The following is a 20,000-nucleotide window of genomic DNA, read 5'->3' as shown; positions in this document are numbered from 1 at the left end:
GGCCTTCTGTTCTTATTCATATTGTAATATATAACACAGAGCGATCCACTGGGTATATCCAGACTTGAACAGTGGTGGAAGGAACCCATGCAGAGCTCTATAATAAACAAAAACACACACACAGCGCTGAGCAGCAATCACAGCACAGGAACTGTAATGAGATCTTTTGATATGGCTGATGAGAGAGAGAGCGGAGATAGAGGGAGAGGAGGGGAGAGGAACAAGGAGAGGGGAGAGGAGAAAGAGGAGAGGAGGGAGGAGAACTCTCTGGGGAGAGAGGAGAGGAGAGTCCCCGTAGACATTCAACTTTTCCTAATAGTCGATAGTAGGAGGGAGGAGGACCGTCATTCTGTCCGTCTCAGGCTCTCTAGGTGAGGCGATAAACGTCCTGTAAATTAAATAGGTCCTTTCTGTGTTGTCCCAGAATCTCCTTAATATTGTGTCTCCCCTCTCGGTCCTTCTGGGGTAACCCACTTCCCGTCCTGGTCTCCCCTCCGAGATATCTTGGTCCTCCTCTCTGTGTGTCGCGACTCTAGTCTCCAGTCCTTGACTCCTCTCCTAGATTCCCGTCTCCGACATTCTATCATATCTCCATCTCTCATCCCTCTTCTACTCCTCTCCTCTCTTACTCATCCAGTCTCATCTTCCCCTCTCAGCATAGAGAGGAGAGAGGGGAGAGGAGAGGAGAGAGGAGGAGGAGAGGGGAGAGGAGAGGAGAGAGAGGGGAGAAGGGAGAGGAGAGAGGGGAGAGACAGGGGAGAGAGAGGGGAGAGGAGAGAGAGAAGAGGTCTTCTATCGAAGTAAGGAGCGAGGAGTCTCCCTCGTAGTCCCTCTCTCTAAGAGGGCGGTGAGAGATCTGCCCCTCTCTCCTACTACCCTTCTCTCTAGAGAGAGCAATGGGAGAGCACAGAGGAGAGAGGGGAGAGGAGAGGAGAAGAGAGAGGAGGAGAGAGAGGGGAGAGGGAAGAGGGGGAGAGGACCCTCTCCTTCTCCACCTGGTGTGTGTGTGTGTGTGTGTTTGTGTGTGTGTGTGTGTGTGTGTGTGTGTGTGTGTGTGTCAGGCTCTGCTAATGTATTTTTGGCCCGGGGGTCCCTTTGTCATGGTTCTGATTTAATTAAACGTATTACATGAAGACAGAGATTAAATCTCCCAGCTGTCCTCCGCGGTGCTCCTCTCTCCCCTCCACCGCACGCTTCTGTTTTGTCTCTCGCTGTCATGGAAACCCTTTTATTTGAAGTGCCAATTCCATCCTAATTACAACATTAATCAATGCCCTCCCTAGCAGCATCCTGCTGATGATAGCGTGCAATTACCCAGCGCTGCTGCACACCTCAGTAATGAGAACTCCCGTTAGCAGCAGCTCGGAGCCCCGTCCCGCCTCGCTCTGGGGGGTGCAGTAAGACGAGAGGCTGCAGTGAGCAGGTCTCCAGCGGTCCTGTCCTCCCTGCACTCTACCCAGTCAGCACAGGCCAGCGCTGGCGTAACCACAGGCCTGTCTCCATGGTGAAAACGTGGACTGACATTGGAACTTGTGCAATAGCAGTGTTATAATAGCACTGTAATAGAGCACAGTGCCCAGGTAATAGCAATGCTGTATCCAGGCAGTGCAGTGGCTGTGTATTAACAGTGCCCTCCCCCCCTCTCCCTGGTAGTGCCCCCCCTGATCCAGCCCTTCGACTTCCCCCCCGCCTCGATCGGGCAGCTGCTCTACATCCCCTGCGTGGTCTCGTCCGGCGACATGCCCATCAGCATCACCTGGCGCAAGGACGGCCAGGTCATCGTCTCCGGGGCAGGGGTCACCATCGAGACCAAAGAGTTCATGAGCTCCCTGCAGATCTCCAGCGTCTCCCTGAAACACAACGGAAACTACACCTGCATAGCCAGCAACGACGCAGCCACCATGAGCAGGGAGAGGCAGCTCATTGTGAGAGGTGAGGGGAGAGGGGAGGAGGAGAGGGGAGGAGAGGGAGAGAGGGGAGAGGGAGAGGGGGAGAGAGAGGGGAGAGAGAGAGAGAGGAGAGAGAGAGAGAGGGGAGAGAGAGGAGAGGAGAGAGGGGAGAGAGGAGAGAGAGAGAGAGAGGAGGGGAGAGGGGAGAGGAGGAGAGGAGGAGAGGAGAGGAGAGAGGAGAGGGGGAGAGGAGGAGAGGGGAGGAGAGAGAGGAGAGGAGAGGAGGAGAGGAGAGAAGGAGAGGAGAGAGAGAGGAGAGAGGAGAAGAGGAGAGGGAGGAGAGGAGAGGAGAGAGAGAGGAGAGAGGAGAGAGAGGAGAGGAGAGGAGAGGAGAGAGGAGAGGGAGAGAGAGAGAGGAGAGAGAGGAGAGAGAGAGAGAGAGAGAGGAGGAGGAGAGAGGAGAGAGAGAGAGAGAGAGGGGGAGGAGAGAGGGAGAGGAGAGAGAGAGGAGAGGAGAGGGGAGAGGGGAGAGAGAGAGAGGAGAGAGAGAGAGGAGGAGAGAGAGAGAGAGGGAGGAGAGGAGAGAGAGGGAGAGGAGAGGGAGAGAGGGAGAGGGGGAGGGGAGAGGAGAGAGTCGGGAGAGAGAGGAGAGAGAGAGAGAAGGGGAGGGAGAGGAGAGAGGGGAGGGGAAGAGGAGAGAGAGGGGAGAGAGGAGAGAGGAGAGAGGGGAGGAGAGGGGAGAGAGAGAGAGAGAGAGAGAGAGGAGAGAGGAGAGAGGAGAGGGGAGAGGAGAGGAGAGGAGAGGGAGAGGAGAGGAGAGGGGAGAGCAGAGAGTAGAAGGAGAGAGGTGAGAGGAGAGGGGAACAGTGATGAGAGAGGAGAGAGGAACAGAGGGGGGAGAGAGGAGAGGTGAGAGGAGAGAGGAGAGAGGGGAGAGGGGAGAGGAGAGAGGAGAGGATAGAGGGGAGAAGGGAGAGGAGAGAGGAGAGGAGAGGAGAGATGGGAGAGGGAAGAGGATAGAGGGAAGAGGAGAGAGGAGAAAGGGGAGGAGAGGGGAGAGGATATGAGAGAGAGGAGAGGGGAGAGAGGAGAGAGGAAAGGGGAGGAGAGGGGAGAGGATCTGAGAGAGGAGAGAGGAGAGGAGAGAAGAGAAGAGAGAGGAGAGAGGAGAGAGAGGAGAGGGAGAGAGAGAAGAGAAGAGAGAGGAGAGAGGAGAGGAGAGGGGAGAGGAGATGAGAGAGAGAGGAGATGAGAGAGAGGAGAGGGGAGATAGGAGTCTTCATGGCACTCTTGTTGTGTTTCAGTGCCACCTCGCTTTGTGGTTCAGCCCAATAACCAGGATGGGATCTACAGCAAGGCCGGCGTGCTGAACTGTTCTGTGGATGGATACCCTCCGCCTAAGGTCATGTGGAAACACGCCAAGGGTGAGTCGTGTGTGTGTGTGTGTCTGTTGTGTGTGTGTGTGTGTGTGTGTGTGTGTGTGTGTGTTTTTCAGTGTCTGTTTGTCAGTGTGTGTGTCTCTTTAATTGCATTTAATCACACTTGATCAGTTAGAAATTGTTTGACATGTCTTGCACGCAACAGTGCCGTCCCAACAGAGCCGCCTGGAGAGAAATCACTGCACAAAGAGAGAGGAAGTGCTAATGTCTTGAAGAAGCCAGTGTGGACCCTTCTCTCTCCCCTCTCTCCTCTCTCTCCCCTCTCTCTCCTTCTCTCCTATCTCTCCTCTCCTCTCCCCTCTCCCCTCTCTCTCCCTCTCTCCATTCTCCCCTCTCTCTCCCTCTCTCCTCCCAGGATTTCTCTCTCTCTCCTCTCCTCTCTACTAGATCCTCTCTCTCCCGGAGAGGAGAGGAGCGGGGAGAGGAGATGAAGAGAGAGAGGAGATCTCATCGAGAGAGGAGAGGGAATACTCTTCCCCGCTCCTCTTCTCCCCCTCTGTCTCCTCCCCCTCCCTCTCCCCTCTCCTCTCCTCCCTTTCTCTCTCCACTCTCCTATCTCGCACTCTCCTGGTATCACCTCTCCCCTCCTCTCTCCTACTTCTATCTCTACCCGCGTTATCTCCCCTTCTCCATCTTCCTCACTCTCCTCACACTCCCCTATCCCTCCTTTCTCTCTCCTCAGAGCTCACTGGAGAGAAATCTCTCTCTCTCTCTCCCCTCTCCTAATCTCTCCTCCTTCTCTCTCCCCTCTCTCTCTCTCTCCTCTCCCCTCTCTCCTCCCCTCTCTCTCCTCCCCCTCCTGGCTTCTTCCCCTCTCTCCCTTGACGTCTCTATCCCTCTCGTCTCACCTTTTTTTCTTCCCTCTCTCTCTCCCCTCTATCGTCAGCTCTATCCCACCTTCTCTCTACCGCTGTCTATGCCTATCTGTCTGCCCCTCCCCTCTCCCATCTCCTCTCTCCTCTCCCCCTCTCTTCAGTAGCAGATATACAGTGATATGTACCCCCCTCTCCGCTCTCTCTCCCCAGGCAGTGGAAACCCTCAGCAGTACCACCCCGCCCCCTCTCTCCTCTCACTCCCCTCTCCGCTCTCTCTCCCCAGGCAGTGGAAACCCTCAGCAGAACCACCCCGTCCCCTCTCTCCTCTCACTCCCCTCTCCGCTCTCTCTCCCCAGGCAGTTGAAACCCTCAGCAGAACCACCCCGCCCCCTCTCTCCTCTCACTCCCCTCTCCGCTCTCTCTCCCCAGGCAGTGGAAACCCTCAGCAGAACCACCCCGCCCCCTCTCTCCTCTCACTCCCCTCTCCGCTCTCTCTCCCCAGGCAGTGGAAACCCTCAGCAGTACCACCCCGTCCCGCTGACCAATCGGATTCAGATCCTGGGGAATGGTTCCCTGCTCATCAGACATGTGCTGGAGGATGACATGGGATACTACCTGTGCCAGGCCAGCAATGGAGTGGGAACCGACATCAGCAAGAGCATGTTCCTGACTGTCAAGAGTGAGTACTGAGACACAGCACCGAGACACTGCACTGAGACACTGCACCGAGACACACTGCACCGAGACACAGCACTCAGACACTGCACCGAGACACAGCACTCAGACACTGCACTGAGACACTGCACCGAGACACACTGCACCGAGACACAGCACTCAGACACTGCACTGAGACACTGCACCGAGACACACTGCACCGAGACACTGCACTGAGACACTGCACCGAGACACACTGCACCGAGACACAGCACTCAGACACTGCACTGAGACACTGCACCGAGACACACTGCACCGAGACACAGCACTCAGACACTGCACTGAGACACTGCACCGAGACACTGCACACACTGCACCGAGACACTGCACCGAGACACAGCACTGAGACACTGCACCGAGACACTGCACCGAGACACACTGCACCGAGACACAGCACTCAGACACTGCACTGAGACACTGCACCGAGACACACTGCACCGAGACACAGCACTGAGACACTGCACCGAGACACTGCACCGAGACACACTGCACCGAGACACAGCACCGAGACACTGCACTGAGACACAGCACTGAGACACTGCACCGAGACACTGCACTGAGACACTGCACCGAGATACACTGCACTGAGACACTGCACTGAGATACACTGCACTGAGACACTGCACCGAGACACTGCACTGAGACACAACACTGAGCCTCTGCACTGAGACACTGCACTGTGACACTGCAATGAGATACACAGCACTGAGACACTTCACTGAGACACTGCACCGAGACACACTGCACTAAGACACTGCACACAGATACAGACACAACACTCACATATACATTTATATATAGGGAGAGGGAGGGAGAGGGAGATGGAGAGGGAGCGCACACTGAGCTGATCAATACAGAAGCCAGATTCTGATTGATTCTCGGTCTCTGGGGTGCTCCTTCCCTACACTATCAAAAAACACTTTGTCCTTAATGAATCAGAGCGATCAATCACCCTGCACACACAAAGAGAGCCTGGAAAAAAAGGTCACCTAATTTGCGCTGTACAGTGGGGAGTGAATTCTCATTGAGCTGAGCTCAATAGAGACCTGTCACTGGTGTGAGTAACTGACACCTCTCCCCTGTGAGGACAACCGCTCCAGCAATGACCATTCTTGTGACCTGCTCAGACCTCAGCAAGATAGAGTAAGCAGAGCGAGGGCCAGACGTGCTCACACTGTTACTTTTACTAGGCTTGAGAAATCTTCAATGAGTGGACAAGCGTTTCAGCTCCTGCCTTCTTCAGTGCAGCCGAAGCATTTGTCTCATTGTTTCTTACAGTTTTACCTGAGGATTAGGATCTGCTCAGAAATAGCAAAGATAAAGTAAGCAGCAGGGTCAGACTGATTCCTTCTCATTTGCAGACAGGTTCAGGACTACCGGAAGACTCTCTTATCCTCCTCTGCTTCCTCACTAGCCCAGATGCTACTCACCATTCTCATTTCCTCTCGCTCGACCTTCAGAAAAAGTATAGAAAGCCCACACCCCCCCCCCCCCTTACGCCTAATGTCCTCAGGATCAAACACCTTCTCTCCCCTCGCCGCTCGCTACAGCTCCTAATTCCTTAACGCTCCTCCTCCTCGGTAGCATCTGCCTCGCATACTCCAGCAGCTCCGCCTCAGATCCCTATCTCCCCTTCTCCACTTCCCTCTAACCTCGCTCTCCTCTCTCCTCCTCCTCTCACTCTCCTCATCTTCCTCCTCCCCTTCTCCTCTCCTCTTGCTCTCCTCCTCCTCCTCCTCCTCTCACTCTCCTCATCTTCCTCCTCCCCCTTCTCCCCTCTCACTCTCCTCCTCCTCCTCCCCACCCCCTCTCTTCACTGTCCTCTTCCTACCCTCTCAGGGCTCATCTTCCTCTCACTCTCCCCCTCCACTCTCCTCCTCCTCATGTTCCGCCTCCTCCTCTCTCGCTCTCCTCCTCCTCCCCCAGAGAGGAGTGGTGGAGAGGAGTGGAGAGGAGAGGAGAGGTGAGGAGGGGTGGAGAGGAGAGGAACAGAGAGGAGGGGTGGAGCAGAGAGGAGAGGAGGTGTGGAAAGAATAGGAGAGGAGCAGAGAGGAGGGGTGGAGAGGAGAGGGGATTAGCAGAGAGGAGGGGTGGAGAGGAGAGGAATAGAGAGGAGGGGTGGAGCAGAGAGGAGAGGAGGTGTGGAAAGAAGAGGAGAGGAGCAGAGAGGAGGGGTGGAGAGGAGAGTCAGCTGTATATTCTCTTGTATCAGAGACAGTCAGCTGTATATTCCCTTGTATCAGAGACAGTCAGCTGTATATTCTCTTGAATCGGAGACAGTCAGCTGTATATTCCCTTGTATCAGAGACAGTCAGCTGTATATTCCTTTGTATCAGAGACAGTCAGCTGTATATTCCCTTGTATCAGAGGCAGTCAGCTGTATATTCCCTTGTATCGGAGACAGTCAGCTGTATATTCTCTTGAATCGGAGACAGTCAGCTGTATATTCCCTTGTATCAGAGACAGTCAGCTGTATATTCCTTTGTATCAGAGACAGTCAGCTGTATATTCCCTTGTATCAGAGACAGTCAGCTGTATATTCCCTTGTATCAGAGGCAGTCAGCTGTATATTCTCTTGAATCTGAGACAGTCAGCTGTATATTCCCTTGTATCAGAGACAGTCAGCTGTATATTCCCTTGTATCAGAGACAGTCAGCTGTATATTCCCTTGTATCAGAGACAGTCAGCTGTATATTCCCTTGTATCAGAGACAGTCAGCTGTATATTCCCTTGTATCAGAGACAGTCAGCTGTATATTCCCTTGTATCGGAGACAGTCAGCTGTATATTCTCTTGTATCAGAGACAGTCAGCTGTATATTCCCTTGTATCAGAGACAGTCAGCTGTATATTCTCTTGTATCAGAGACAGTCAAGTGTATATTCTCTTGTATCAGAGACAGTCAGCTGTATATTCTCTTGTATCAGAGACAGTCAGCTGTATATTCCCTTGTATCAGAGACAGTCAGCTGTATATTCTCTTGTATCAGAGACAGTCAAGTGTATATTCTCTTGTATCAGAGACAGTCAGCTGTATATTCCCTTGTATCAGAGACAGTCAGCTGTATATTCTCTTGTATCAGAGGCAGTCAGCTGTATATTCCCTTGTATCTTCTGTCTGTATTAATCTGTCCTCTTTCTCTGCAGTCCCTGCCATGATCACCTCGCACCCCAACACCACGATTGCTATCAAGGGGCAAAGCAAGGAGCTGAACTGCACGGCGCGCGGAGAGAGACCCATCATCATCCGCTGGGAGAAGGCTGACACCGTCATCGACCCCGACCGGAACGCACGCTACGCCATCGCCACCAAGGACAGCGGGGACGAGGTCATCTCCACACTCAGGGTGAGGGCCTGGGAGAGGCTGAGAGGGACAGGGAGGGACTGAGAGGGGACAGGGAGGGACTGAGGGCCTGGGAGAGGCTGAGAGGGACTGAGAGGAACAGGGAGGGACTGAAAGAGGACGGAGAGGGACAGGGAGGGACTGAGGGACTGGGAGAGACTGAGAGGGACAGGGAGAGACAGTGCTTTGCGGTGTTGAAGATGTTTCTCTGACACACTTTCCTCCTCCCCTCACAGCTGAAGCCAGCGGACCGCGGTGACTCTGTGATCTTCTCATGTCACGCCATCAACTCATATGGAGAGAACCGGGGTCTGATACAGCTCACTGTGCAAGGTAACCAATCTGAATCTGCATCACTGTTAATATGAACAAGGTAACCAATCTGAATCTGCATCACTGTTAATATGAATAAGGTAACTAATCTGAATCTGCATCACTGTTAATATGAACAAGGTAACCAATCTGAATCTGCATCATTGTTAATATGAACAAGGTAACCAATCTGAATCTGCATCACTGTTAATATGAACAAGGTAACCAATCTGAATCTGCATCACTGTTAATATGAATAAGGTAACCAATCTGAATCTGCATCACTGTTAATATGAACAAGGTAATTGTATCTGCCTCTAATCCCCCCCCCTCCACACAGAGCCCCCCGACCCCCCCGAGCTGGAGGTGCGAGAGGTGAAGGCTCGGAGCATGAACCTGCGCTGGACTCAGAGATTCGACGGGAACAGCATTATCACAAGCTTCGACATCGAGTACAAGAACAAGTCAGGTACACTGCTGCGCAAATCCCACTGCCACACACTAACTCCCACTGCCACACACTAACTCCCACTGCCTCACACTAACTCCCACTGCCACACACTAACTCCCACTGCCACACACTAACTCCCACTGCCACACACTAACTCCCACTGCCTCACACTAACTCCCACTGCCACACACTAACTCCCACTGCCACACACTAACTCACACTGCCACACACTAACTCCCACTGCCACACACTAACTCCCACTGCCACACACTAACTCACACTGCCACACACTAACTCACACTGCCTCACACTAACTCACACTGCCACACACTAACTCACACTGCCACACACTAACTCACACTGCCACACACTAACTCCCACTGCCACACACTAACTCCCACTGCCTCACACTAACTCACACTGCCTCACACTAACTCACACTGCCACACACTAACTCACACTGCCTCACACTAACTCACACTGCCACACACTAACTCACACTGCCACACACTAACTCACACTGCCTCACACTAACTCACACTGCCACACACTAACTCACACTCCCACACACTAACTCACACTGCCACACACTAACTCACACTGCCACACACTAACTCACACTGCCACACACTAACTCACACTGCCACACACTAACTCACACTGCCACACACTAACTCACACTGCCACACACTAACTCACACTGCCTCACACTAACTCACACTGCCACACACTAACTCACACTGCCACACACTAACTCACACTGCCACACACTAACTCACACTGCCACACACTAACTCACACTGCCTCACACTAACTCACACTGCCACACACTAACTCACACTGCCACACACTAACTCACACTGCCACACACTAACTCACACTGCCACACACTAACTCACACTGCCTCACACTAACTCACACTGCCACACACTAACTCACACTGCCACACACTAACTCACACTGCCACACACTAACTCACACTGCCTCACACTAACTCACACTGCCACACACTAACTCCCACTGCCACACACTAACTCCCACTGCCACACACTAACTCCCACTGCCACACACTAACTCCCACTGCCTCACACTAACTCCCACTGCCACACACTAACTCCCACTGCCACACACTAACTCCCACTGCCACACACTAACTCACACTGCCACACACTAACTCACACTGCCACACACTAACTCACACTCCCACACACTAACTCACACTGCCACACACTAACTCACACTCCCACACACTAACTCACACTGCCACACACTAACTCACACTCCCACACACTAACTCACACTGCCACACACTAACTCACACTCCCACACACTAACTCACACTGCCACACACTAACTCACACTGCCACACACTAACTCACACTGCCACACACTAACTCACACTGCCACACACTAACTCACACTGCCACACACTAACTCACACTGCCACACACTAACTCACACTGCCACACACTAACTCCCACTGCCACACACTAACTCCCACTGCCACACACTAACTCACACTGCCACACACTAACTCACACTGCCACACACTAACTCACACTGCCACACACTAACTCACACTGCCTCACACTAACTCACACTGCCTCACACTAACTCACACTGCCACACACTAACTCCCACTGCCTCACACTAACTCCCACTGCCTCACACTAACTCACACTGCCACACACTCTCACACTCCAGCACACAACCTCCCACTCCCTCCATCTCCCACATAATCCCTCCCACTCCCACACACTCCTACACACTCCCTCATACTCCGACACTCTCCTACATGCTCCCACACAGTCTCTCACACTCCCACACACTCCCTCACACTCCCTCACCCTCCCACACACTCCCTCACACTGCCACACACTCCAACACGTTCCCTCCCACTCCCTCACACTAACTCACACTCCCACACACTCTCTCACACTCCAACACACTCCCTCCCACTCCCTCACCCTCCCACACACTCCCTCACACTGCCACACACTCCAACACGTTCCCTCCCACTCCCACACACTCCCTCACCCTCCCACACACTCCCAGACGTTCCCTCCCACACACTCCCACACACTCCCTCCCACACCCACAAACTCCAACCCCCTCCTACATGCTCCAACACACAACCTCCCACTCCCTCCACCTCCCACACAATCCCTCCCACTCCCACACACTCCTACATACTCCCTCACACTCCAACACTCTCCTACATGCTCCCACACAGTCTCTCACACTCCCACACACTCCAACACCCTCCTACATGCTCCCACACACTCCCTCCCTCTCCCACACACTCCCTCACTCTCCCTCAATCTCCCACACACTCCCTGTCTCCCACACTCTCTCAAACTCCCTCCCCAGCTTTCCCTTCTCTCTCACCCTCCCCATCCCTCCTCTTTCCCTCACTCTGCTCCACCTCCATCACTCGCATCTTTCCTCACCTCTCCTCCCCCTCAACCTCTCCTCCCTCACACTCTTTCCATTGCAGAATCGTGGGATTTCAAGCACGCCACAAGGAACATTTCCCCCACGATAAACCAGGCAAACATTGTGGAGCTGCACCCTGCACAGATCTACAGCATCCGCATGTACTCCTTCAACAAGATCGGACGCAGTGAGGCCAGCAAGGACCTCACCATCCGAACTGAGGAAGCAGGTACAGAGCTAGAGCCAGAGCCAGCGCTAACAATATACAAGCACAGTGTACAGAGCCAGAGCCAGCGCTAACAATATACAAGCACAGTGTACAGAGACAGAGCCAGCGCTAACAATATACAAGCACAGTGTACAGAGACAGAGCCAGCGCTAACAATATACAAGCACAGTGTACAGAGCCAGAGCCAGCGCTAACAATATACAAGCACAGTGTACAGAGACAGAGCCAGCGCTAACAATATACAAGCACAGTGTACAGAGACAGAGCCAGCGCTAACAATATACAAGCACAGTGTACAGAGCCAGAGCCAGCGCTAACAATATACAAGCACAGTGTACAGAGACAGCCAGTGCTAACAATATACAAGCACAGTGTACAGAGCCAGAGCCAGAGCCAGCGCTAACAATACACAAGCACAGTGTACAGAGACAGCCAGCGCTAACAATATACAAGCACAGTGTACAGAGACAGCCAGCGCTAACAATATACAAGCACAGTGTACAGAGACAGAGCCAGCGCTAACAATATACAAGCACAGTGTACAGAGACAGAGCCAGCGCTAACAATATACAAGCACAGTGTACAGAGCCAGAGCCAGCGCTAACAATATACAAGCACAGTGTACAGAGACAGAGCCAGCGCTAACAATATACAAGCACAGTGTACAGAGACAGAGCCAGCGCTAACAATATACAAGCACAGTGTACAGAGACAGAGCCAGCGCTAACAATATACAAGCACAGTGTACAGAGACAGAGCCAGCGCTAACAATATACAAGCACAGTGTACAGAGACAGAGCCAGCGCTAACAATATACAAGCACAGTGTACAGAGACAGCCAGTGCTAACAATATACAAGCACAGCAGAGACAGAGCCAGCGCTAACAATATACAAGCACAGTGTACAGAGACAGAGCCAGCGCTAACAATATACAAGCACAGTGTACAGAGACAGAGCCAGCGCTAACAATATACAAGCACAGTGTACAGAGACAGAGCCAGCGCTAACAATATACAAGCACAGTGTACAGAGACAGAGCCAGAGCTAACAATATACAAGCACAGTGTACAGAGACAGAGCCAGCGCTAACAATATACAAGCACAGTGTACAGAGACAGCCAGCGCTAACAATATACAAGCACAGTGTACAGAGAGAGCCAGAGCCAGCGCTAACAATATACAAGCACAGTGTACAGAGACAGAGCCAGCGCTAACAATATACAAGCACAGTGTACAGAGACAGAGCCAGCGCTAACAATATACAAGCACAGTGTACAGAGACAGAGCCAGCGCTAACAATATACAAGCACAGTGTACAGAGACAGAGCCAGCGCTAACAATATACAAGCACAGTGTACAGAGACAGAGCCAGCGCTAACAATATACAAGCACAGTGTACAGAGACAGAGCCAGCGCTAACAATATACAAGCACAGTGTACAGAGACAGAGCCAGCGCTAACAATATACAAGCACAGTGTACAGAGACAGAGCCAGCGCTAACAATATACAAGCACAGTGTACAGAGACAGAGCCAGCGCTAACAATATACAAGCACAGTGTACAGAGACAGAGCCAGCGCTAACAATATACAAGCACAGTGTACAGAGACAGAGCCAGCGCTAACAATATACAAGCACAGTGTACAGAGACAGAGCCAGCGCTAACAATATACAAGCACAGTGTACAATATACAAGAGACAGAGCCAGCGCTAACAATATACAAGCACAGTGTACAGAGACAGAGCCAGCGCTAACAATATACAAGCACAGTGTACAGAGACAGAGCCAGCGCTAACAATATACAAGCACAGTGTACAGAGACAGAGCCAGCGCTAACAATATACAAGCACAGTGTACAGAGACAGAGCCAGCGCTAACAATATACAAGCACAGTGTACAGAGACAGAGCCAGCGCTAACAATATACAAGCACAGTGTACAGAGACAGAGCCAGCGCTAACAATATACAAGCACAGTGTACAGAGACAGAGCCAGCGCTAACAATATACAAGCACAGTGTACAGAGACAGAGCCAGCGCTAACAATATACAAGCACAGTGTACAGAGACAGAGCCAGCGCTAACAATATACAAGCACAGTGTACAGAGACAGAGCCAGCGCTAACAATATACAAGCACAGTGTACAGAGACAGAGCCAGCGCTAACAATATACAAGCACAGTGTACAGAGACAGAGCCAGCGCTAACAATATACAAGCACAGTGTACAGAGACAGAGCCAGCGCTAACAATATACAAGCACAGTGTACAGAGACAGAGCCAGCGCTAACAATATACAAGCACAGTGTACAGAGACAGAGCCAGCGCTAACAATATACAAGCACAGTGTACAGAGACAGAGCCAGCGCTAACAATATACAAGCACAGTGTACAGAGACAGAGCCAGCGCTAACAATATACAAGCACAGTGTACAGAGACAGAGCCAGCGCTAACAATATACAAGCACAGTGTACAGAGACAGAGCCAGCGCTAACAATATACAAGCACAGTGTACAGAGACAGAGCCAGCGCTAACAATATACAAGCACAGTGTACAGAGACAGAGCCAGCGCTAACAATATACAAGCACAGTGTACAGAGACAGAGCCAGCGCTAACAATATACAAGCACAGTGTACAGAGACAGAGCCAGCGCTAACAATATACAAGCACAGTGTACAGAGACAGAGCCAGCGCTAACAATATACAAGCACAGTGTACAGAGACAGAGCCAGCGCTAACAATATACAAGCACAGTGTACAGAGACAGCGCTAACAATATACAAGCACAGTGTACAGAGACAGAGCCAGCGCTAACAATATACAAGCACAGTGTACAGAGACAGAGCCAGCGCTAACAATATACAAGCACAGTGTACAGAGACAGAGCCAGCGCTAACAATATACAAGCACAGTGTACAGAGCCAGCGCTAACAATATACAAGCACAGTGTACAGAGACAGAGCCAGCGCTAACAATATACAAGCACAGTGTACAGAGACAGAGCCAGCGCTAACAATATACAAGCACAGTGTACAGAGACAGAGCCAGCGCTAACAATATACAAGCACAGTGTACAGAGACAGAGCCAGCGCTAACAATATACAAGCACAGTGTACAGAGCCAGAGCCAGCGCTAACAATATACAAGCACAGTGTACAGAGACAGAGCCAGCGCTAACAATATACAAGCACAGTGTGTACAGAGCCAGCGCTAACAATATACAAGCACAGTGTACAGAGACAGAGCCAGCGCTAACAATATACAAGCACAGTGTACAGAGACAGAGCCAGCGCTAACAATATACAAGCACAGTGTACAGAGACAGAGCCAGCGCTAACAATATACAAGCACAGTGTACAGAGACAGAGCCAGCGCTAACAATATACAAGCACAGTGTACAGAGACAGAGCCAGCGCTAACAATATACAAGCACAGTGTACAGAGACAGAGCCAGCGCTAACAATATACAAGCACAGTGTACAGAGACAGAGCCAGCGCTAACAATATACAAGCACAGTGTACAGAGACAGCGCTAACAATATACAAGCACAGTGTACAGAGACAGAGCCAGCGCTAACAATATACAAGCACAGTGTACAGAGACAGAGCCAGCGCTAACAATATACAAGCACAGTGTACAGAGACAGAGCCAGCGCTAACAATATACAAGCACAGTGTACAGAGACAGAGCCAGCGCTAACAATATACAAGCACAGTGTACAGAGCCAGCGCTAACAATATACAAGCACAGTGTACAGAGACAGAGCCAGCGCTAACAATATACAAGCACAGTGTACAGAGACAGAGCCAGCGCTAACAATATACAAGCACAGTGTACAGAGACAGAGCCAGCGCTAACAATATACAAGCACAGTGTACAGAGCCAGCGCTAACAATATACAAGCACAGTGTACAGAGACAGAGCCAGCGCTAACAATATACAAGCACAGTGTACAGAGACAGAGCCAGCGCTAACAATATACAAGCACAGTGTACAGAGCCAGCGCTAACAATATACAAGCACAGTGTACAGAGACAGAGCCAGCGCTAACAATATACAAGCACAGTGTACAGAGCCAGAGCCAGCGCTAACAATATACAAGCACAGTGTACAGAGACAGCCAGCGCTAACAATATACAAGCACAGTGTACAGAGACAGAGCCAGCGCTAACAATATACAAGCACAGTGTACAGAGACAGAGCCAGCGCTAACAATATACAAGCACAGTGTACAGAGACAGAGCCAGCGCTAACAATATACAAGCACAGTGTACAGAGACAGAGCCAGCGCTAACAATATACAAGCACAGTGTACAGAGACAGCGCTAACAATATACAAGCACAGTGTACAGAGACAGAGCCAGCGCTAACAATATACAAGCACAGTGTACAGAGCCAGCGCTAACAATATACAAGCACAGTGTACAGAGACAGAGCCAGCGCTAACAATATACAAGCACAGTGTACAGAGCCAGCGCTAACAATATACAAGCACAGTGTACAGAGCCAGCGCTAACAATATACAAGCACAGTGTACAGAGACAGAGCCAGCGCTAACAATATACAAGCACAGTGTACAGAGACAGAGCCAGCGCTAACAATATACAAGCACAGTGTACAGAGACAGAGCCAGCGCTAACAATATACAAGCACAGTGTACAGAGCCAGCGCTAACAATATACAAGCACAGTGTACAGAGACAGAGCCAGCGCTAACAATATACAAGCACAGTGTACAGAGACAGAGCCAGCGCTAACAATATACAAGCACAGTGTACAGAGACAGAGCCAGCGCTAACAATATACAAGCACAGTGTACAGAGCCAGAGCTAACAATATACAAGCACAGTGTACAGAGACAGAGCCAGCGCTAACAATATACAAGCACAGTGTACAGAGACAGAGCCAGCGCTAACAATATACAAGCACAGTGTACAGAGACAGAGCCAGCGCTAACAATATACAAGCACAGTGTACAGAGCCAGAGCCAGCGCTAACAATATACAAGCACAGTGTACAGAGACAGCGCTAACAATATACAAGCACAGTGTACAGAGACAGAGCAGCCAGCTAACAATATACAAGCACAGTGTACAGAGACAGAGCAGCGCTAACAATATACAAGCACAGTGTACAGAGACACAGCTAACAACAATATACAAGCGCAGTGTACAGAGACAGAGCCAGCGCTAACAATATACAAGCACAGTGTACAGAGCCAGCGCTAACAATATACAAGCACAGTGTACAGAGACAGAGCCAGCGCTAACAATATACAAGCACAGTGTACAGAGCCAGAGCCAGCGCTAACAATATACAAGCACAGTGTACAGAGCCAGAGCCAGCGCTAACAATATGTAGGATGCAACATCGATAATGGATAATTGCAAAGCATATGACATGGTTTATTTAGATTTCCAGAAAGCTTTTGACAAAGTCCCGCACAAAAGATTAATTCTCAAACTGAACGCAGTTGGGATTCAAGGAAACACATGTACATGGATTAGGGAGTGGTTAACATGTAGAAAACAGAAAGTACTGATTAGAGGAAAAACCTCAGAATGGAGTGTGGTAACCAGCGGTGTACCACAGGGATCAGTATTAGGTCCTCTGCTATTCCTAATCTACATTAATGATTTAGATTCTGGTATAGTAAGCAAACTTGTTAAATTTGCAGACGACACAAAAGTAGGAGGAGTGGCAAACACTGTTGCAGCAGCAAAGGTCATTCAAAATGATCTAGACAAGATTCAGAACTGGGCAGACACATGGCAAATGACATTTAATAGAGAAAAGTGTAAGGTACTGCACGCAGGAAATAAAAATGTACATTATAAATATCATATGGGAGATATTGAAATTGGAGAAGGAATCTATGAAAAAGACCTAGGAGTTTTTGTTGACTCAGAAATGTCTTCATCTAGGCAATGTGGGGAAGCTATAAAAAAGGCTAACAAGATGCTCGGATACATTGTGAAAAGTGTTGAATTTAAATCAAGGGAAGTAATGTTAAAATTGTACAATGCACTAGTAAGACCTCATCTTGAATATTGTGTGCAGTTCTGGTCACCTCGCTATAAAAAAGATATTGCTGCTCTAGAAAGAGTGCAAAGAAGAGCGACCAGAATTATTCCGGGCTTAAAAGGCATGTCATATGCAGACAGGCTAAAAGAATTGAATCTGTTCAGTCTTGAACAAAGAAGACTACGTGGCGACCTAATTCAAGCATTCAAAATTCTAAAAGGTATTGACAGTGTCGACGCAAGGGACTTTTTCAGCCTGAAAAAAGAAACAAGGACCAGGGGTCACAAATGGAGTTTAGAAAAAGGGGCATTCAGAACAGAAAATAGGAGACACTTTTTTACACAGAGAATTGTGAGGGTCTGGAATCAACTCCCCAGTAATGTTGTTGAAGCTGACACCCTGGGATCCTTCAAGAAGCTGCTTGATGAGATTTTGGGATCAATAAGCTACTAACAACCAAACGAGCAAGATGGGCCGAATGGCCTCCTCTCGTTTGTAAACTTTCTTATGTTCTTATGTTCTAATATACAAGCACAGTGTACAGAGACAGAGCCAGCGCTAACAATATACAAGCACAGTGTACAGAGACAGAGCCAGCGCTAACAATATACAAGCACAGTGTACAGAGCCAGCGCTAACAATATACAAGCACAGTGTACAGAGACAGAGCCAGCGCTAACAATATACAAGCACAGTGTACAGAGACAGAGCCAGCGCTAACAATATACAAGCACAGTGTACAGAGACAGAGCCAGCGCTAACAATATACAAGCACAGTGTACAGAGACAGAGCCAGCGCTAACAATATACAAGCACAGTGTACAGAGACAGAGCCAGCGCTAACAATATACAAGCACAGTGTACAGAGACAGAGCCAGCGCTAACAATATACAAGCACAGTGTACAGAGACAGAGCCAGCGCTAACAATATACAAGCACAGTGTACAGAGCCAGAGCCAGCGCTAACAATATACAAGCACAGTGTACAGAGACAGAGCCAGCGCTAACAATATACAAGCACAGTGTACAGAGACAGAGCCAGCGCTAACAATATACAAGCACAGTGTACAGAGACAGAGCCAGCGCTAACAATATACAAGCACAGTGTACAGAGCCAGAGCCAGCGCTAACAATATACAAGCACAGTGTACAGAGACAGAGCCAGCGCTAACAATATACAAGCACAGTGTACAGAGCCAGAGCCAGCGCTAACAATATACAAGCACAGTGTACAGAGCCAGAGCCAGCGCTAACAATATACAAGCACAGTGTGCAGAAACAAGGCCAGTGATGTGGATTTTGTGTACATTTCGCCCCAGTCCAAATCTCACTGTAACTCTGCCTCTCCTCCCACGACCACCACAGCTCCCGATGGCCCGCCAATGGAGGTCATCCTCCAGCCAATGACATCGCAGAGCATCCGGGTCACATGGAAGGTAAGAACCAATCGCTCACTCTGTGAAACTCTGAAACGGCAATGCGGTCCGCTGATGAGCGGTGTGTTAACGCAAGGCTTCGTGCTGCTAATGGCAGCAGAGCAGACTACAGCAGTAAACACACTACCGAGAGGCAGTCTGGCTAAGCCTGGCGCACAAAATCTAAGGGTCCTACAGTAAGGAGATAAACAGCGTCAGTATTTGACCCACTTGCATAGAAAAGTAGGAATTAAACAATCCCACCATTATATAAAACATGAGTTCATTAGCATTCCCAACCCATGCTTTTCCCCTTGAATCTGCTGTGCATTTAACATTGTTTAGCAGGTTTCGTTTTAAACATGCTTTCTTACCCTTTGATTTGACTGTGGTGACCTGCAGCGCTGCTTAAACTCCACCCCCCCTCCCCCCCGCAGGCCCCCAGGAAGGAGCTGCAGAATGGTGTGATCCGCGGGTACCAGATCGGGTACCGTGAGAACGGGCCGGGCAGTAACGGGCAGTACAGCATCGTGGAGATGAAGGCGACGGGCGACAGCGAGGTCTACACCCTCGACAACCTCAAGAAGTTCGCTCAGTACGGGGTGGTGGTGCAGGCCTTCAACCGGGCCGGAACCGGACCCTCCAGCAGCGAGATCAATGCCACCACGCTGGAGGACGGTGAGTGCACAACCTGGACCGAACCCTACTCGGATACTCCCCCTCTCTCACACACTCGCACACTCTGACACCATGAAACACTCTCACACTCACACTGAAACTCCCACACTCACACTCTCTCACACACTCGCACACTCTGACACACTGAAACACTCTCACACACACACTGAAACTCACACACCCCCACTCTCTCACACACTCCCACACTCTGACACACTGAAACACTCTCACACACACACTGAAACTCACACACTC

The 20,000-nt window shown here is 50.4% G+C and overlaps 1 protein-coding gene across 1 annotated transcript in view; it reads left to right on the top strand.

Annotated features, from left to right (window-relative positions):
- The window catches only part of LOC121303945 (Down syndrome cell adhesion molecule-like protein 1 homolog), a 151,542-nt gene that overhangs the window by 98,733 nt on the left and 32,809 nt on the right, over positions 1–20,000 (top strand). Inside the window, exons 11-19 of the mRNA XM_041234845.1 lie at positions 1,654–1,932; positions 3,194–3,313; positions 4,646–4,822; positions 8,002–8,201; positions 8,435–8,531; positions 8,851–8,979; positions 11,459–11,626; positions 19,018–19,088; positions 19,505–19,745. Of these exons, the coding sequence (XP_041090779.1) occupies positions 1,654–1,932; positions 3,194–3,313; positions 4,646–4,822; positions 8,002–8,201; positions 8,435–8,531; positions 8,851–8,979; positions 11,459–11,626; positions 19,018–19,088; positions 19,505–19,745 (1,482 nt within the window). The remainder of the gene's footprint in view (positions 1–1,653; positions 1,933–3,193; positions 3,314–4,645; positions 4,823–8,001; positions 8,202–8,434; positions 8,532–8,850; positions 8,980–11,458; positions 11,627–19,017; positions 19,089–19,504; positions 19,746–20,000) is intronic.

The sequence above is a fragment of the Polyodon spathula genome, chromosome 36 (genome assembly GCF_017654505.1).
Source record: "Polyodon spathula isolate WHYD16114869_AA chromosome 36, ASM1765450v1, whole genome shotgun sequence".
NCBI lineage: Eukaryota > Metazoa > Chordata > Actinopteri > Acipenseriformes > Polyodontidae > Polyodon > Polyodon spathula.
Note: the sequence above shows the minus strand (reverse complement) of the source record. Positions and strands in the feature narration are given on the sequence as shown.